Source organism: Felis catus, chromosome B4, assembly GCF_018350175.1.
Source record: "Felis catus isolate Fca126 chromosome B4, F.catus_Fca126_mat1.0, whole genome shotgun sequence".
Classification (NCBI taxonomy): Eukaryota; Metazoa; Chordata; class Mammalia; order Carnivora; family Felidae; genus Felis; species Felis catus.
The window spans coordinates 128,041,597-128,059,692 of NC_058374.1; the positions used below are offsets into that span (position 1 = coordinate 128,041,597).

Genomic DNA, 18,096 nt, shown 5'->3' on the forward strand with positions numbered 1-18,096 from the left:
GTTCTTTCAAGGAGGCAATGTTATATTGAGAGTCTCTGTTCTGGGGTCAGCCCTCAAAAAGCCATTGAATGCAAAGAGGGCTCACATAGAATAATCCTACAGAAGCATTATCTCACGTAAAATGCTTTCCTGGGAAACTATATTAAGGTGGGAACTCAGCCCTGTATCGGAGGAAAGAGCTCTAGAGTTAGGGTCAGGCCAACGTGAGTTCAAACCTCGGCTCTGTCATATTTTGCTGTGTGACTCTGGGCAAGCAACTAAGTGACTTCATTCATATGATCCCTAATTTTCCGATGTATAAAACAGACCAATATTCAGCCCGTGATGCTTCTGTAAAGATTGAGTGATCCCTGCCTGGCACACCATCCCCACCCCATCCACCTGAAAACTCCAGGTCATCCTTTAAGGTGCTGGCCACAGCCTGCTTCCTCTGAGAGGCATTTCCTGTCAATCCCAGAAAGGATCAGTGCATTCCGGGCAGATGTTTTTGGAGCACTGCTGTGGTCCCTGCTAGGCAAGTATCTACCAGCCCCCAGTTCACTATTCCTAACTTGCATGGGGGTTACTGCTCCTTCCCATTCTCCAGGGTCATATTCAGGGGAGGAAAAGTGGTTACACAGAAGGACTGGGGAGAGGAGTGGCAAGGGTGTTTGGGGGCTGAGGAATGACGTGAGGGCAGAAGACGAGGAAGGAAGAGACTTGGTATCACGACTGAGCTTGGACGTCCTATAGAATCCCTCAAGACACAGACTGCATCACATTTTCTCCCAAGAGGGGCCCCCTCCGGTTCTCCCAGGCCCCCTTTACTTCCTTCTACTGCAGCACTTAGCAGGCTGTACTTGGAATCTTCTGTTTGCTTAATGATTGCTTCTCACTAGACTGTGACCCTCCTGAGAGACAGGAGCTGTGGCTTACTCAGCCCTGGGGCTCCAGTAACTCTTATAGACTAGACGCCCTGCTTGCTACCTCCTGACCATCACCCACTGTTTGTGGCCAGGACTTCCTTCTCTAAACGCCTACTGAAGACTCAAAGACTAGAACACAGTGTCATAGCTACCCTCCCAATCTACCTTCTCCCAGCCAATGCACAGCCCTTTTGCTCATCTCCTAAGAGCTTGTGCTCTGGGTGAAAAGACAACAAGATGCTCCGTTGGGTCCTTCTCTTTTTATTTAAGATTCAGCCAGGGAAGGTTGAGTCATCAAGCTTTAGGACTGAAAGATAAAAATGAAGGTCTTTGAAACACAAAGACTGAAGTAAAAAGTCAAGTGCATTTCTACGGAGTACTCAAGGGGCCTGGTTGATAACAGGGCCAAAAATCATGGCCTCTATTTTACAAGAACATAACTGACATGGGGAGAATGTACGTGGTTTATACAAGTCCTTCAGCTGGTAAGAGGTCGAACAGGCATTAGAGTGTAAGGGATTGCTTGGCTCCAAAAGCCCATATGCTTCTTCCCCTTTGTCAGTGAAACCACTTTTCCCTTAGTTGTGTCCTTAACCAATCTCTTCTTAGCATAAATTTCTCTACTGACACCCAGGGCAGGATAGATGCCCAAGGCTGGTAAGCTCCTGTCTGGTAGGATGTGGGAGTACGTCTGCTCCTACAGAGTGAGCTTTATGCTTACCAACAGTGAGCTGTGTGTTGCCAAATGTGTTTTGATGCCACTTTTATTTATAATGTAAGTGGAAATGTATGTATTCAAATATTCTCTGAATTAGGAGAATGCAAAAAGAGTTGCTATTTCCATGAAAGGCAAGCCAAAGCTTTGGGACAACTTGATTAAAAAAAAAAAAAGTCCCTAGACCATACAAATCTAGGACTGTCCTTCACCTGCTTTGTAAGAGTCCTTAAGTTCTTGCTCGCCCTTCAAGGAAAGGAATCGGAGAACCACAGAAGATGGGTAATGAGAGATGTCTATGCAGGATAATACAGCACAATCAGCAGATGAAAAAACCTGGCCTTGGTTGAAAAGACAAGCTAATCAAGGTTAACCTATTTTTAGGATTCTTGCCTGAACCGACATTTTCAATCAGCTGACCCAGCACAGGTGCCCTGGGTGACCCACAGGTGGGCTTCTCAGGTTGGCTACCCTTTGGAGTGTGAGCTGAGGGAGAACAGCATTCAGGGCACCTCTGTATACTCCCCGGGGGGTGGGGGGGGAACATGGTACCCAGCAAACAGGAGGTCCTTCATTCCTGTTGAACATGATGGATGAAAGAAAGGATGGAAGAAGGAGACAGAATGAGAACAAGAAAGAAAATGACAAAGATGCATCTTTACCTGGAATCTGAGGCCCAGGTTGGCCTGGAGGGACCTATAGACACACTGTGTCATTAAACCAGGCCCTCGGGCTCCATGGCAATGTACAGGCCCCGATATCACCCAAAGGGTGAAACTTGGGCTGCCAGTTTCTATCTGGAAGGAGAACCTTCTCCTTCATCCCTTAACCCTCTCCCCACTTTTCCGGACTGGCTGTATTTTAGGGTTCTGTGTAAGATTTGGGTGGAAAAGGTATTAGTGGGTAAAATGACTTTCAGATTTTTTTTTTTAGGGTTTATCTAAAAAGATAGAAATTAATCTGATTTGACTCTGTCTTCCTGATTTTGCTATTTGATACAAAGGCCTCTACTTGTACATAGAATAGGCTGCCAAAAAGAGTTGGTTCACAAATTATTTTGATAGTTTCAAAGTGACAATAATTAAGCAACCACTAAGCAATGTCAAAGTGGTGTCACCACCTGCTACATCAACATCTAATGTTAAATCATTCTGGTCTTTCCTGGAATAAAGCCAAGTTGGCTGTGATATATTATCTGTCTGTCTGTCTCTATGTGACCAATGGCTTTGTCTGTTTTGTTTCCCATAGCATCACAGCGCCTGTGACAGTGTCTGGCATATAGTAACCACTCAGTAAATGCACAAATGCATTGGTATGACTGTGTGGGACAGATGTGACACACTTTCACTTGGACGCCTAGCTAGCTTTGTTGGCATTTATGAAATGTCTAAGTTGAAGGTTCACCGAGGAGATCTCCTCTATTTTATGGTGCCTTTCCTTGTCCCTTTTGAGGCTGCCAATTTAGAATCTCTGATAACCCGTCGAATATACTGGCTTATGAATACCTGTCCGTTTTTTTTTTTTTAATGAAACTCATACTAATCCTGCTAAAAACAATCAATTAATTATACAAGACACCTGCCACAGTCCTCCCCACCCCTGAATTCTTTTTATTGTGATAAAATGTACATGATATTTACCAATTTAACCATTTTCAAGGGTATAGTTCAATGCCACGAAGTGTATTCACATTGCTATGCAACTCTCACCACCATCCATTTTGAGGATTCTTTCAATATCTCCTATGGAAATCTGTACTCATTAATTCCATGTTTTCCCTTCAACCCAGCCCCTGGTAATCATTCTGTTCTGCTTCTGTTCTCTGTGAATTTGACTACTGCAAGTATCTCATATAAATGAGATCATCAATAGTTTTCCTTTTTTGTCTGGTTTATTTCACTTAGCATTTTTTCAAAGTTCATCCACATTATGGCACGTGTCTGAACTTCCTTCCTTTTTAAGGGCTGCCAAGGTTTTTAGTTGCACTGGTTTTTGTAGAATTTTTATGTTTTTATTCTTTTTGTGTGTTTTTATGTTTTTATTTTATTTATGCTTTTATTTTTATCCTATATGAAAATAGGACTTGAGAGTTTAGAAGTCTCCTATCAAGGAGACTTGCCTGGTCAAGTGCCAAAGTGTTTTTCCAATTTTGTTGTATCCATTGACACTTCTGTCAACTGGATTGGACACTTCCTACAGATCAGCTGAGACTTGACAATACCACTCTTCTAATTTGGTGGGGGTGAAATTATATGTGGTCTTAATTTTCACTTCCAGGATTTAATAAAGAAGCTGTACATCTTTTCAAGTGTTTATTGGCCATTTTCTTCACAATTGGTGAAATGACTGTTTATATCTTTTACATATTTTTCTTATTAATTAGTAAGAGTTACTTGTGTGTTTAGTTTACTAGTCCATTGTCAGTTGTGTTGAAATGTCTTTTTCTTTTCTCCTTTCGACGCTACCTTGATGGGAATTATTAATTTCAATGTGGTTGAATTCACGGATCTTTTCATTTGTGACATATGCTTTTGCTGTCTTGTTGAATACATTCTTCCCAACTCTGAGGTCATAGGCCAGTTACCTAAATTTTTTTTAAATTAAAGTTCAATTTGGTTTAGTTTTAAGACTCTAATCCCTTAGAATTAATTTTGTGCATGGTGTGATATAGGGACCAATTTTCTCTTTTCCACTTGGATAATCAAGGTGCCTCAACACCATTTGTGGACGATTACATGCTTTCTCCAATGGCCAGCAAGCCATCTCTTTATAGATCACATTCCCATTTGTGTGGGCTCTCTGTTCTTTTTTTTTTTTTTTTATTAATTAGCACATCCCTAAGCAAACGCTCAGCAAAACTTTGCTGTAGGTTTTCAATGGATACTATTTATGAGAGTGTTTCTCATAAATGAATATTCAATCTTATCGAATAACTTTCTTGCATCTATTTACATGATTATGTGGTGTTTCTCCTTTAATCTATTAACATGCTGAATGATACTTGTGGATTTTTCAATGTTAAATCATTCTTGTCTTTCCTGGAATAAAGCCAAGTTGGCCATGATGTATTATCTATTTTCTACATGGCTGAATTCGATTTGCTAATATTTTGCTTAAGGTTTTTTCATCTCAATATTCATGAGTGCTACAGGCCTACAGTCTTCTTTTCTTGTGCTCTCCTCGTCTGATTTTGGTATCGAGGATACTGTGGTCTTTTAAATGGGTTAAAAGTGTTCCTTTTTTTCTATTCTCTGGAAATTTACTTAAAATGGGAATTTTTGATTACAAAAATTGGTATAACTTAATCTCTATTTACCATCTAGGGATGCTGTGTACTTTGTAAGAGGGTTTAATGGCTAGAAGGTAATCCAGAATTGATATTTTTTCCTTAGGTCAGTTTTGGTAAATTATACATATGTAGGATTTTGTTCATTTCATGTATATATATGCCACTGTATGAAATGTATACAAGTCTGGAGTTCCTGTATCTTCTTGGTGAACTTTAATTTTTAAATTGTGATCATCTCTACACCTACCGATGCTCTGTCTGACATCAACACAGTTATCTTGGCATTCTTTCTGCATCGTCAACTGTTCAAGTTGTTATACGTTAGGTGTGTCTTTTATAAACAGCATATGTTGCACTCTATTTCCTGTTCAGTCTGACAATTGGTCTTTTCATTCTCAAACTTAGGTTGCAATTATTTGCTTACTGATATATTTGCACCTCTTTCTATTATCTGATTTCTTGCTCTCTATTTCCCCCCACTTTTTCTATGCTGTCACTTTTTTTTTTAACGATGGAGATATTTTGGTTGGTTTTGTTTTTTCCAGTTCCATTTACCATCCTACCCATCACAGGCTTGTAAGTTATGCACTTTTCTTCCCCATTCTTTTCAGGGCTTCAGCTTGAATGGTTAACACGTACAGCTACTTAGCGGCTAAAATTACTATCTCATTCCCTTTCTCAACAAAACTCTGATTCCAGAATACCTGAATTCTCATTGCTTCCCTCCTGACTTATGTGATGTCATTGTCTGATATTTTAGGTATAACCTTTTTAAGACCACAGTTACATGGTATTATTATTACTACTCCTACAACTACTATTTAGAAATTATTGAATGAAATCCCTACATGTTTCTAATTTGTTCAGCATTCTTCTTGGATTTGGAATCACACGCCTTATTCCCGAAGTAAATCCTTTAGAAGTTTCTTCACAGAGGTATGTTTGCGGAAAATTCTCTTTGCTTTCGCTCATCTGAATACTCTTTTCTCATGCCTGAAGGACTGTTTTGCTAAGTATACATATTGTTATTGTCACCCCGCACCCTGAAGGTATTACTTCCACTCTTTGGCTTGCACTGCTGCTGATAAAAACTCTCATTCCCACCCATGAAATGTCTTCGTAGAGAATCTGTTTTTTTCTCTCTTGGTTATTCTAAAAAAGTCACAGTAGGGTGCTGCAATTTTACTACTGTAGGTCTAAGTATAGCTTTCTCTTAATCTAAACTGCTTGCATCTGTGGCTACTTTTAACAGTTCTGGAAAATTCCCATTCACTATAAAGATGCCTCACTTCCAATTTTCTCTATTATCTCCTTCTAACATTCTAATTAGACATATCCGGATATCTTAATTTCTCTCTCAGTTTTTCTTTTTCCCTGTGTGCTCGGTTTTGGATGATTTCTTCAGTTCTCTCTTCTAGTTCACTAATTCTCTCTTTACCTGGGTTTAATTTACTGCTTAACACATTCCTTCAATTTGAAATCTCAGTAATTATATTTTTCACTTCCAAAAGTACTATTTGATCCAAATAGGTCTGTTTGCCTTCAAAAATCTCTTGTTCTTCCATCCTATTAATTCTCTTTTATTACTTACACATAATGACAATTCTTCTGTTTTATATCTGATGAGTCTACTACCTGAAGTTTTTGAGATTAGTTCTATAGTCTCTGCCCTTTCTCCTGGTGGCTGATTTCCCTATATGTTTAATGATTACTGAATGAGAACTCATTTTTCTTGAAATGTCACCTAAAGAATTCTTTGAAGTCTTTCTTGTTTTTGAGAGCATTCTTCTAGATCATATTTCTGTTTATTTCTGCCAGGCATGTGGCACATTTTCATTTTTTTCTATTTCTGCCCCACACATATAATTTTAGTCCATCAATTAATATGAGCACAGGCTTGAAATGAGAGATTCCCATGGGAAACATTTCTCTTATTTTACCTAAAGCCTAGGATAAAACATGTAACAATCCCTATCATCTTCTTCTATGGATATTTTTAAACGTGTTATCCATTGAGGATATCACTTTTCCTGGATCTTGACTTCAGAAAGGATCTTTTAATTGTCTTTCTTGGGGTTGAGACCCAAATTCCAACGCACAGCCTTCCAATAGAATGGTTGTACATAGGTTTGCCTGACTTTGATTTAGGCCTAATGTCCCAGTGTAACTAATAATAGCATTCCTTTGTTTAAATTATATAGTTACCTACATTTAAGCCAGGGCTCCAGCTACCAATGGTCAGCAGATACCCAGCAAATGTCAGATCCAGCTGCTTTTTGCTTATCCTTCTGGATCCATATTTTATCATGTGTCTGGTCTCTCCTTACTTCATTTACTTTATGGACTGATCTACTATGCTTTCAAATCATTAAAAAAAATTACTTATCCAGTATTTTTTGGTGTTCTCTACAGGGCTGGTTTTATTTGCTTTCTCTTTTAAACTTCTAGTTCTTGACAGTCTTAGAAATATTCCTGAGTATTTCATATATTTTCTTTATGTCTAAGAAACACATGACATAGTGAAACTGCATAAAAGTTGGTTGAAAGATTCAACGATGGAGGCACTTCTGTTTTAAACACTTTCTAAGATTTTGCAATGTGAAAAAACAAAAAGAAGTTCTTTCTTCTTGACTGTGTACTTTCACTAACTTTAGACTGTTCATTACAACACAGTTTATCTTTGTGAAAATTGAAAACAACTAAACTAACAGCAATGGCTCAGCAACAGAAGTGTACAAAATTCTATGTGCCTGAGGACAATAAATGAGATACAACACATACCTACTTGGAAAAGACTGATGTCTTTGGTCTCATGGTCTCATGGTTTGGGAGTCTGAGCCCCATGTCGGGTTCTGAGCTGACAGTTCAGAGCCTGGAGCCTGCTTCAGGTTCTGTATCTCCCTCTCTTTCTGCCCCTCCCCTGCTAGCACTCTCTCTCTCTCTCTCTCTCTCTCTCTCTCTCTCTCTCTCTCTCTCTCAAAAATAAATACATGTAAAAAAAAAAAGTAAAAATTTGAAACTTTTGTTACTGCAGTGTCACGTGGGCAATGGCTACACATTTTAAGTGACATGAACTGTTGATGGTTATAGGTGTCTGCTTCCTGTTTGATACAGCCAGAGAAGCAAACACACCTGCTGTCAGGCAGGCCTGGGTTCAAGTCCTTGTTCTGTCACTTATCAGATGAGGTCAGTTCCTCACTCCTCCCTCTGCAGGTAGGATATTCTGACACACCCTTTAACTGGGCTCAGCCCTATGGGTAGTCTGGCCGACAGGATATCAGCAGCAAGGGCTCAAGCTTTCCTTGCAAGCACTAAGACTTCCTCTCCCACCTCTGCTTTGCTATGACAAACCAGCCTGGCCTGCTCATGGGACATGGCAGACACTGGAGGAGGACCAGGTCATCCCAGCCACCAGCCATCGGATCTGAGGCTGACCACAGACACTTGGTTAGGCCAATGAAAATCAGACAACCATCCTGCCAACCTGCAAACTCCTCAACTAAATAAATGGTTATTGATCTAAGCCACTATTAGACTATGGCAGCAGATAACTCATACATCCTGTTTTCTTCATTGTGTGGGGGGATGCACAAGGGCTCTCCATACAGGCCACCAAATGAGGAGTCTCCCAATTGGATGGGGGGCGGGCACCAAATGTGGGACAACCCAATCAGGTGGAAGCTGGCTGCAGGGTGGTGAAAAGAATTCACCGAAGGCAGAACAGGACACAGAAGTTTACTGAATACACCACAAGGGAGCGGTGGGCAGGACAGGAAAGCAGAGACCATCTGATGCAAAGCAGTGGTGGGGGGGCTGTAGTTAAAGGAGGAGGATGAGGAGGTATGGGGAATATGGAATTTTCCTTTTTTGGTAACGGCGTCCAGATGTTAGTAACTCATTGGTCAGCTAGGACTTGGGGCTATCTTGAGGTGAGTCACCTGATGGGCCTGTTTCTATTTGGTCAGGGGGGTGTGGGGTCACTGCGGGTCCTTGTACCTCACTCAGGTTTCCATTGTTCGGGCTGGTCACCTAAAAGCAGCCTCTGCATTACTCTTTCTATGTCCCGGCCCTACCACTATGTCCAGTACCTAGAGACCAACATTGAAGGCTTTTCTGTCACTGTCACTGCTGCCTGAGGTAGAATGAGACATTTGTGCTGGCGTTCCCACCCCTACCCCACCCCACCACAGCACCTGGCAGGCGTTTTTACATTCATTTCCTCACATGTGTCTCTCCCCTAGCCACGACTGACTTGAGAGGAGGAAGTAAGTTATTCCCATCCATATCTATGGCACCTGGCACAGAGTAGTCCTTCAATAAATGTTTCTGTTGCAATTAAATGACTGGATTTGGGGAACGGACAGGAACCAAAACAGCCAGCAGCAGGTGGCAAGAAGAATACCACGCAAGATGGTTCTTACGCTTTCTAGAAAGCCCAAACAAGAGAAAAAAAGAAAACAAAGGAGAAAAGCACATTCTCTCTGCTCTTCTGTGTCCTTATCTCTCTCACCACAAGCACACAAAGCTCAGGGACATCCATCCCCCGAAGAGCCCTCCCCATCTGGCTTCCATCCACCGGCCACCACCGCAGGACACCTCCCTCCACCTCCGGCCATGGGCCCTGCATCCACTGCAACCTGTCCTTCCTCTACCTTTAGATCAGACACGTCCCTGTAGCACTGCTCAGAGCGGGTGTGGTCCGACAGCTGCACATTCCAGAAGCAGGGGAGCTGATACACGAGGAAGGGGTTCTGTTTGATGACAGCGTTGAAAATATCCTGGGAGATAAAAGCCAGAGATAGAATGGTCAGGAGCGTTTCACTTAGGAGGCCAGCTCACGGGCACAGCACCTCCTGTGCAAAGGCCTCTCTTTAGGCTCCTGCTCTGAGCACAGGCTGGCTTGCGCTGTGAGGCATTCCCCTTGGAACGGACGGGGGAGCGCCCCACGCGTGCTTGAAGCTCACGGGTTCTGCTGGCCTCAGGAGGCGCCATCCGGCAAGGGGACGTGGGAGCAGACACGGCTGGTCTTTCATACCGGAGCCAGCACAGATGAAATGAAGTCACTTTTCCACCCCTCTTCCCACCTCATCCAGGAGCCCTGTGTCATCCATCCTGGGCCTCCTGGAGAGGAAACTGCATGATGACAACTGCTCTGCTCTTTCAGGGGCTGAGACAAATTATAGATCTTGTTTCATCAGTTCTTCCTGGGGCTTTTGGCGGGGACTCGATGATGGATGCGCCTTGGACTCCTGCAGGCCATGGTGCCCGAGGACGCTCTCCCCACCTCCAAATCCAACTCCGACTTTTCTAGGGAGTTTTCCTTCTTTTGGGCTTTTCTCCAAGCTCTCGTCGCACCAGACCACACTTATTAACTAGCTGCTGACAGCTGGTGCCGGGGGGTGAATTATGTGCCTTCGCAGAAGGAGATGACTGGATAAACTACCCTCATTGGACACAGATATGCAACTGCTAGCTTTTGGGGACATGCTGGAGTCATTGTGACCTGACTTAAAATATGATGATGGAGGACAATTTTCCCCTCAGGTTTAAAACAGCTACCTGGGTAATTTTTAACTCATTCATTATACCAGATCTCATGTTTGAAAAAGGAAATTAGTTTCTGGCTGCTTGGGAAATACTGAATAATAACAATGCTAAAAAAAAAAAAAAAATAGTAAAGTCACCCTACAGAGTTTCTTGTTTCCTCTGTATTAGAAAACTTTACAAAAATTCAGTGACTCAGTTGAACATCGGGCAAAAACATGGGACTGCACTTGCTTTTTGGATGAACAGTAAAGGGTAAAACGCAGAGAACCCAGACAAGTCTTCTCCCCGTTTCAACACAGTCATCTACACCACAGGGAACTCAAAATCTAAATGCGTGAGCCTGGCAGAGCCAAGGTCAAAGGCTTGGGCACCTGCATTTGCTAGCAAAAATGAGGAATGGGATTTTTATGCATTCACATCAATGGTTTGGTGGAGTTCACAGACTTTTTCAGATCGCCTGGATTAGAAGCTGGTTATTCAAGACAGGTAGTTTGTCTCTTCCATTTAAATGCATTTCCCTTGAGGATAGGGTCATAGCACGGGATCTAAGTGAAAGGCATTGCTTTTAAAGTTAGACCCTATGTGCCGGAAAAGCAAATGTAACCTTGTCTGGGAAATGTGCTGTGGTGTTCTATGCACCCCACACCAAGATGAAGACAGCAAGCTCCTCCGAATGCCTCCTCATCAGTCTCCTTTAATAAGCTAGAAGCTCTCTGAGGCCAAGGACGACGTCCTTCATTTACCTCTGCAATCCTGTCTCTGAACGTCATCCTTGGCTCACGCAGCGTGCAGTGAAGGTCTGCTGAAGGAAGCGATGAATGGGTCACACGACAGGTGGAGACACCATTCAGACCCCTCTACTTTGAAGCTTCCTGGAGAAACCGCACAGGGCGTCCAGGAACAACTGCACCTTCTCACCTGGCCACTCACCTGGTCCGCTAAGGACGTGGACAGCATGCCCATCAGCTCCCTCTCTGCGGTCAGCCGCCACATCTGCTCCCATTTCATCTTCCGTAGTTTGTCCAGAAGCAGCAGGATCACCCCTAGGCAACAGCATAGGGTGGAAGAAGGAAAAAACGACAGTCAGCCAGACAGCCAGACACACCTGTCCACGTCTTAGAGACGAACATACCTGGGTTCAATCCCAGGCTCTGCCAGTGACTCAGGATGAGACTTCAAACAGCCTCTCTGAACATCCTCATTGCTGGAAAACATGACAATAGCATCGAAGGCTGTGGCCGACACTAAGTGAGATGGGCCGAAGAGCCTCGCGCTTTCTGGAGAGGGGAGGTGGAGACAGTGCCACGACGTCGATGTGCTCAATGCTTCTGAACTGCACACTTAAAGCAGGTTAAAGCGCTACATTTGTGCTACGGAGATTCTGCCACGCTAATCTTGAAAAGAGCCTCGTATTGCACCTGATACGTACTACACTCCCGAGAAGCATTTGGTTCTTCCCTGTGTTTTTGCCCCAGAGACAGGACAACCTCCCTAGGTGTAGCTGATGGAAGGCGTCTGTACACGATATGCTGTTTATCTTTACACGCACAAAGCGGCTCCTCTGTGACTTTTTTCTAGGTGAGACTGGCTGATTTGCTTTGCATTTATTGACAAGCCATGGGAGCTTGCTTCAGTGTTCTGATTGCCAAAGTCTTCTCTGGTCCCCACAACGAACACAGATGTAAACTACAGTGAAGGTGGTGCTGATGCTTGGTCTCTAAGATGCACTCCATCTTTCTTTTGTTAGTTTTTATGGGGAGGGACCTGGGCCAATGGGGGGTCGTGTAGAGAGACAAACTGCCATTGCATACCCTGCTGTTGTTATTATTTTTTTTAATGTTAAAACAACTCAATTTATTACTCAGGTAAAAATTAACTAGTAAAAGCCTAAAAAGAAAAGCACATTCTGGCTTTGCTGAATGACTCAGAAGCAGCTGTCTACTTCCAGGTCAGTCAGAGCATATAGAGAATGCACAGAGCACAGAACACGAGGAACCAAGAGAATTTCCCTGCAGGCCACTGCAGTTAATTTGGTGGATGGAACTGTAGCACCCATGGGCTCCCAAATCAATCCTCCGCAGGATGCTGAGCTCAGCAGAAAGCTCAGCGGAGAAAACTCCAGGCAGTTGACAAATGATCTGAGTTGATACCTAGTACATACGTTTCTAAGAGTTTTGGAGAGAATCTGATTCCCCAAATCACATGTAAATGTCAATTCTGGGAGTTTTTTTTTTAATAAACCTATTCCAGTGGCACATATTTGGAGAAAAAAAGTAAATTCACCATTTAGTCAAAGGTGTTTGGTCAGGTAAAGATGAAATAAGAAAAAAAAAAATATATATATGGTAGCGGTAATAATGGGGTAATACACAGATCTGAACTCGTTAAGCCAAAGGGTCAAATTACATCCTTTGCACATCTTTTATGGTTTGCTCAGTTTTTGCACGTATCTTTTCCCTTTTTGCTCCCAAGATCACTGCAGGTTAGATATTGTCACCCTTATTTCTTCGGTGGGGAAACTGAGAAACTAAGTCAAACGCTGGAACAATTCACAGTACCAGAGAAGCTACACCAGCTTCAAACTCAGATCTGCCTGGCTCCAAGGCTAGTGTTCCCTCATCTACACCACAAAAACCGAAGCCTCAGCACCCGAGCCCAGGGACTCGGGCCAAGACTTTTTCCCTTTGGTGACCTCTGGTTTCTATATGTGTAAAATGAGAAAAATGCTACTTGCCCTGTGCAACTCAGAAAGCTGTTATATCCATTTGTGGTACACTGGTAAATGTTTAGCCACAAGCTCCCGGCGGGGGGTGGGGGGGAACCCTGAAAATGTGATTTGTGGCATCTGCTGGTTCCTATGGTGTAAATTCTCCTATCGTGGCTGATTTCAAACTACCAAAGTAATCTCACTGAACACCCCATTGGGAAGACCGGGCACACAGCTGACCCTCGCCAGTCAGTGCAGGCGCTGAAACTGTTCACAGAAGCAATTTCAGAAATAGTAAAATTCACCATAAGCATATTATTTGCTTCTTGTGGAGAAAGAAAAGAAAAAATTTACAGAGTTACAAGCCAAGAGAATATCGTGATAGATTCAGGAAAATAGATCCCTAACACGTAAAACAATTTCATCTTACTGTAGAAACTAGTCCTAATTAGGTTGGATAGGTGCTCTAATATACAGAAAAAATGGGAAGGGAGTGGAGGCTACAAACAAGATGGAGGATATTAATGCACATTTTGAAGCCTCTAGAAATGTCAATGGGAGATCTATCAGTCTCGGGGGACTGAACTGAGACCTAATGCTTTTTAATGGGTATTAAGACTTGGCAAGTCCTCTGTGGCCAATGTGATTCCACCCTGTTTCCCAGACTAGTTGAAGAGAGGCAAATGTCTAGACCAGAAGACTAAATGCAGAAATGTGGGGATAGTCTCCCAGTTACCTAGCCTTTTTTTTTTTATGTGATGATTTTTTTTTTTCCTTGAAATTCAGCGTCAAATTGGTTTCCATACAACACCCAGTGCTCCTGTTGCGGTGAGCACTGGGTGTTGTCATGTTGATTTTTAAAAGCATGAACTAGGGGCGCCTGGGTGGCGCAGTCGGTTAAGCGTCCGACTTCAGCCAGGTCACGATCTCGCGGTCCGTGAGTTCGAGCCCCGCGTCAGGCTCTGGGCCGATGGCTCGGAGCCTGGAGCCTGTTTCCGATTCTGTGTCTCCCTCTCTCCCTGCCCCTCCCCCGTTCATGCTCTGTCTCTCTCTGTCCCAAAAATAAATAAAAAACGTTGAAAAAAAAATTTTTAAAAGCATGAACTATTTCAAACCACCAGAAAAGTCTAGAAACTAATATGACAAATACCCACCACCCCAATTTAATAAATGCTAATATATTGCCACATTTGCTGTGAATAATAAAACATTACAGATAAATCAAAAGCTCCTTCATCCCACTCTGGTTCTCTCTCTCTGTCTCCCAAGGGTAACCACTATCCTGAGGTGGTTGGGTTTCATTTCCATGCATATTTTTATAGTTTTATTCTCTGTGCATATATTAATTAACAATCTATGATGCCTTTAGAGTATTTCATTTCTCAATTCTTATTTACCTTTTCACCCAACATTACATCTTTAAGACTTAACCATGTTAAGATTGCAATATCTAGTCTATTCATGGCAATCACTTCACTCATTGTAAAAATATACCACAAGTTATTTATGCATTGCCCGACTGAACAACATTCTGGCTGCTTCCTTTGTTTCTCCTGTTACAAACGATGCTGCAGTAAGCATCCTAATCTCAATTTGTGGGGCACATGGCTGAGAGGTGAGCTGGGGTCCAGCCTCCAAAACTGTGCAAGGATCACTGTGTTGATGGTGCCACGTGCCCCGAAACATCTCGAACTACTCTTTCTCCTCTCTCGTGTTTGGGCCATGGCAGCATCCCACAGATGCTACATTTAAAACGGCTTTTGCGGGGTGCCTGGGTGGCTCAGTCGGTTGAGCGTCTGACTTCGGCTCAGGTCATGATCTCACGGTTCATGGGTTCAAGCCCCACATCGGGCTCTGTGCTGACAGCTGGGAGCCTGGAGCCTGCTTCGGATTCTGTCTCCCTCTCTCTCTGCCCCTCCCCTGCTCACACTCTGTCTCTCTGTGTCTCTCTCTCTCAAAAGAAAAACCAGGGGTGCCTGGGTGGCTCAGTCAGTTAAGTGTCTTCAGATCATGATCTCACAGTTAGTGGGTTTGAGCCCCACGTTGGGCTGTGTGCTGACAGCTGGGAGCCTGGAGCCTGCTTCGGATTCTTTGTCTCCCTCTCTCTCTGTTCCTCCTCTGCTTTCACTCTGTCTCTCTCTCACTCCCTCAAAAATAAAGATTAAAAAAAATTTTTTTTAATGGCTTTTGCATCTCTTCCTTTATTCACTCATTCGGTGGTTATTTATTGAGCACCTATTTTGTGCAAACAACTGAAACAGACCTGTACATGTTTTTCTTCCCTACTTTTCCCAATTTCTTGGGTTTTATTCAAAATATTAATTCAACACATATTTACTGGATGGAGAGCATTTAGTCTTGGTCATGCCCATCTGTGGAAGACACATTAAGCATCATGATTCAAGGCCAGGGCTGTGAACACTGAGAACGTGCACTGTTCATTAAGAGAGTCTGGGGAGGGCGGCGGGGGCGGGGGGGGGGGGTTGTCAGCCTGAATTGATCAGGCCAGGCAGACACGAGGGCGACATCTGAAGAAACACGGACAAAGGCAGAGCAGTAAGACGTGTGGGAACAGGTGTGTGTGATGGCTGGATGGCTGAAATAGAGTGTTTTGGTGCAAATGTCAGGACATGACCTTGAACACGTGAGCAGGGATGGATCAGGAAGGGCTCGTATCTGTGCAAGAGGTGCTTTCCAACCATTTTCATGTCATTTCTTACATAGAACATGAGATCCTTACAACCTGCTTGGGGCTGGAAAGGCTGACCCAGGGGTCTGGCTGCTCCAGGCCCCATTCAGGGGCCCCGATGGCTGATGGGATCACTATTTTGGCACATCTATTACCCACGTGTGCCACACTGGTTGGAAAGTCCTGCTGAGGGCACCTGGGAGCTAGCGAAAGATTTTGAGCAAGGGAATGACCACAACTGGGTCTGTTTCAGAAAAGCCAACCTGAAATGTTGCTTTATCAGGTCACTTCACAGGCTCAAAGGCCTCTAGTATCTCAGGAAGCCTAAAGAACAAGCTGTAATTCCTTAGCCAGGAATTATAATTCCACAGGAATTACAGCCACACATTTACTTTTTTCCTTCCATCAGACTATGCAGCAAAGCTGGCACAATCAATCGCACTTTGCCACTTAACTATCTCTCTCTTTGCAAACTTGACAAGCCAATATGCAGTTTGGCTTTCTCATCAGAATCCAGAATGTTTACTAAATATACTACTGCCCATCCCTGATTCAATCAGAATCCAAAACAAACAAAAACTCGTGAACGAACATGTTATAAAGCTTATGAACTTCACTGTCAGCTTCTGCATTTAAGAGTTTCCACATTTATCCACTTCTGACTCCACCATATCCTTAGAAAGGAGACAGGCTACTCATCATCGCTTCTGGATAGACATGGGAAGTGAGGTGCTACGAAGTGACTTTCCAATGTCATGGTAAGTGTCTCCCACTGCCCCATCTAGAAAAGGGTCTTTATTGTAGAACATTAGAACTAATGAAGCCGGTGTATCCCCTGTGCCAGCAAGGTCTATGGGATGTATGTATGTATGTCTTGATTTTTTTTTAAGTTTTTTTTTTGTTTGTTTTTTGTTTTTTAGAAATACGGCAAAGTCTTTTTAAAAAATTTTTTTTTAACATTTATTTATTTTTCAGAGACATAGCATGAGCAGGGGAGGGGTAGAGAGAGAGAGGGAGACATAGAATCTAAAGTAGGCTCCAGGCTCTGAGCTGTTGGCACAGAGCCTGATGTAGGGCTAGAACCCACAAACTGTGAGATCACGACCTGAGCCAAAGTTGGATGCTTAATTGACTGAACCACTCAGGCTCCCCTTAAAGATTTTAAGTACTCTCTACACCCACTGTGGGGCTTGAACTTAACCCCCAGATCAAGAGTCACATGCTCTACTGACTGAGCCAGCCAGGAGCCCCTGTCTCAATGTTTTGAAACAGCTGCCTCATGCTAAACATTAATGCCAAGTGCGTACTTGGCCAACACAGGCCAACAAAAGCTCATGGGAATCAGGGCTCCCAGGACCTACAGCCCGGCCATATGTGAGCTTCTCTTGACTTGTCAAACAAACCAGTGGGGATCCTGTCTGGTCTTTATTCATGGGGCCTGCATTCAGAAGTTATTTCTTCTATAATTCATTTAGAGGTATGTTTTGAGCACCTCCTACGATTCACTGGGTTAGCTGGTGACTTAGCGGTTGTAAAACGCAGTCCTTGCTCTTAGGGAGCAAGATCTAATAGGGAAGGGAGATGGGCAATCAAGACAATGTAAACACTGTGACAGATACAAGATGGGGTAAGAAGCATGGGATCTGGGACTGGGAAATGTGATCTGAGTGTGGGAGGAAGCATTAGGGAAAAGCTTCCTGAAAAAAATGATGTCCAACCTGAAAGCTGAATCCTGTCTAACCTGCAGCCTCTGAAAGGATGCAAAGGATCACCTGTGTGAAGGTCAAGCCAGACACGCTTGTCCCTTCAGGGCTGTGACTGCCTATCAGGTAGCAGATTATTTTCCACCACATTTGAACAGCAGACCTTAAAAGGTAATGACCCATTTCCCCCTCTTCTCCCCCAAAAAGAAAAAAGCGGCCACATAAAATTGTCTAGCATGGGTGAAACCATTTGACTTTGCTCATAAATCTGTAATTAACCACGGGTTATTTGTACAATAAATATCCTCACATCCTCACGCTGATGCAGTTGAGTGGATTCTGGGAATACAGGTGTTTCTGTAGCTGTCACACAAGAGGAAACTGTATGTTAAGTGGAAACCTCAAGTTTTTCCAACTGGACTTGAAAACAGAAGCCCTGGGTTTGAGTCCTGACAGCATCACTTACCACCAAGTTCTCTTGAAAAAAGCCACTGGGATTCTGAGCCCCAGTGCCTTACCTATAATATATGGGGACAATCCC

General features: G+C 43.3%; 1 protein-coding gene across 6 annotated transcripts in view; it reads right to left on the bottom strand.

Moving 5' to 3' along the window:
- LARGE1 (LARGE xylosyl- and glucuronyltransferase 1) overlaps positions 1 to 18,096 on the bottom strand; it is a 544,237-nt gene that overhangs the window by 71,012 nt on the left and 455,129 nt on the right. For 4 of the 6 annotated variants that reach the window (XM_045062296.1, XM_045062294.1, XM_045062295.1 and 1 more), the window contains 2 exons: positions 11,375 to 11,499; positions 9,562 to 9,687 (listed from right to left, as the gene is read on the bottom strand). In XM_045062296.1, coding sequence (XP_044918231.1) covers positions 9,562 to 9,687; positions 11,375 to 11,499 — 251 coding nt within the window. The remainder of the gene's footprint in view (positions 1 to 9,561; positions 9,688 to 11,374; positions 11,500 to 18,096) is intronic. The other 2 variants (XM_023257418.2, XM_006933997.4) reach the window with 1 other exon arrangement.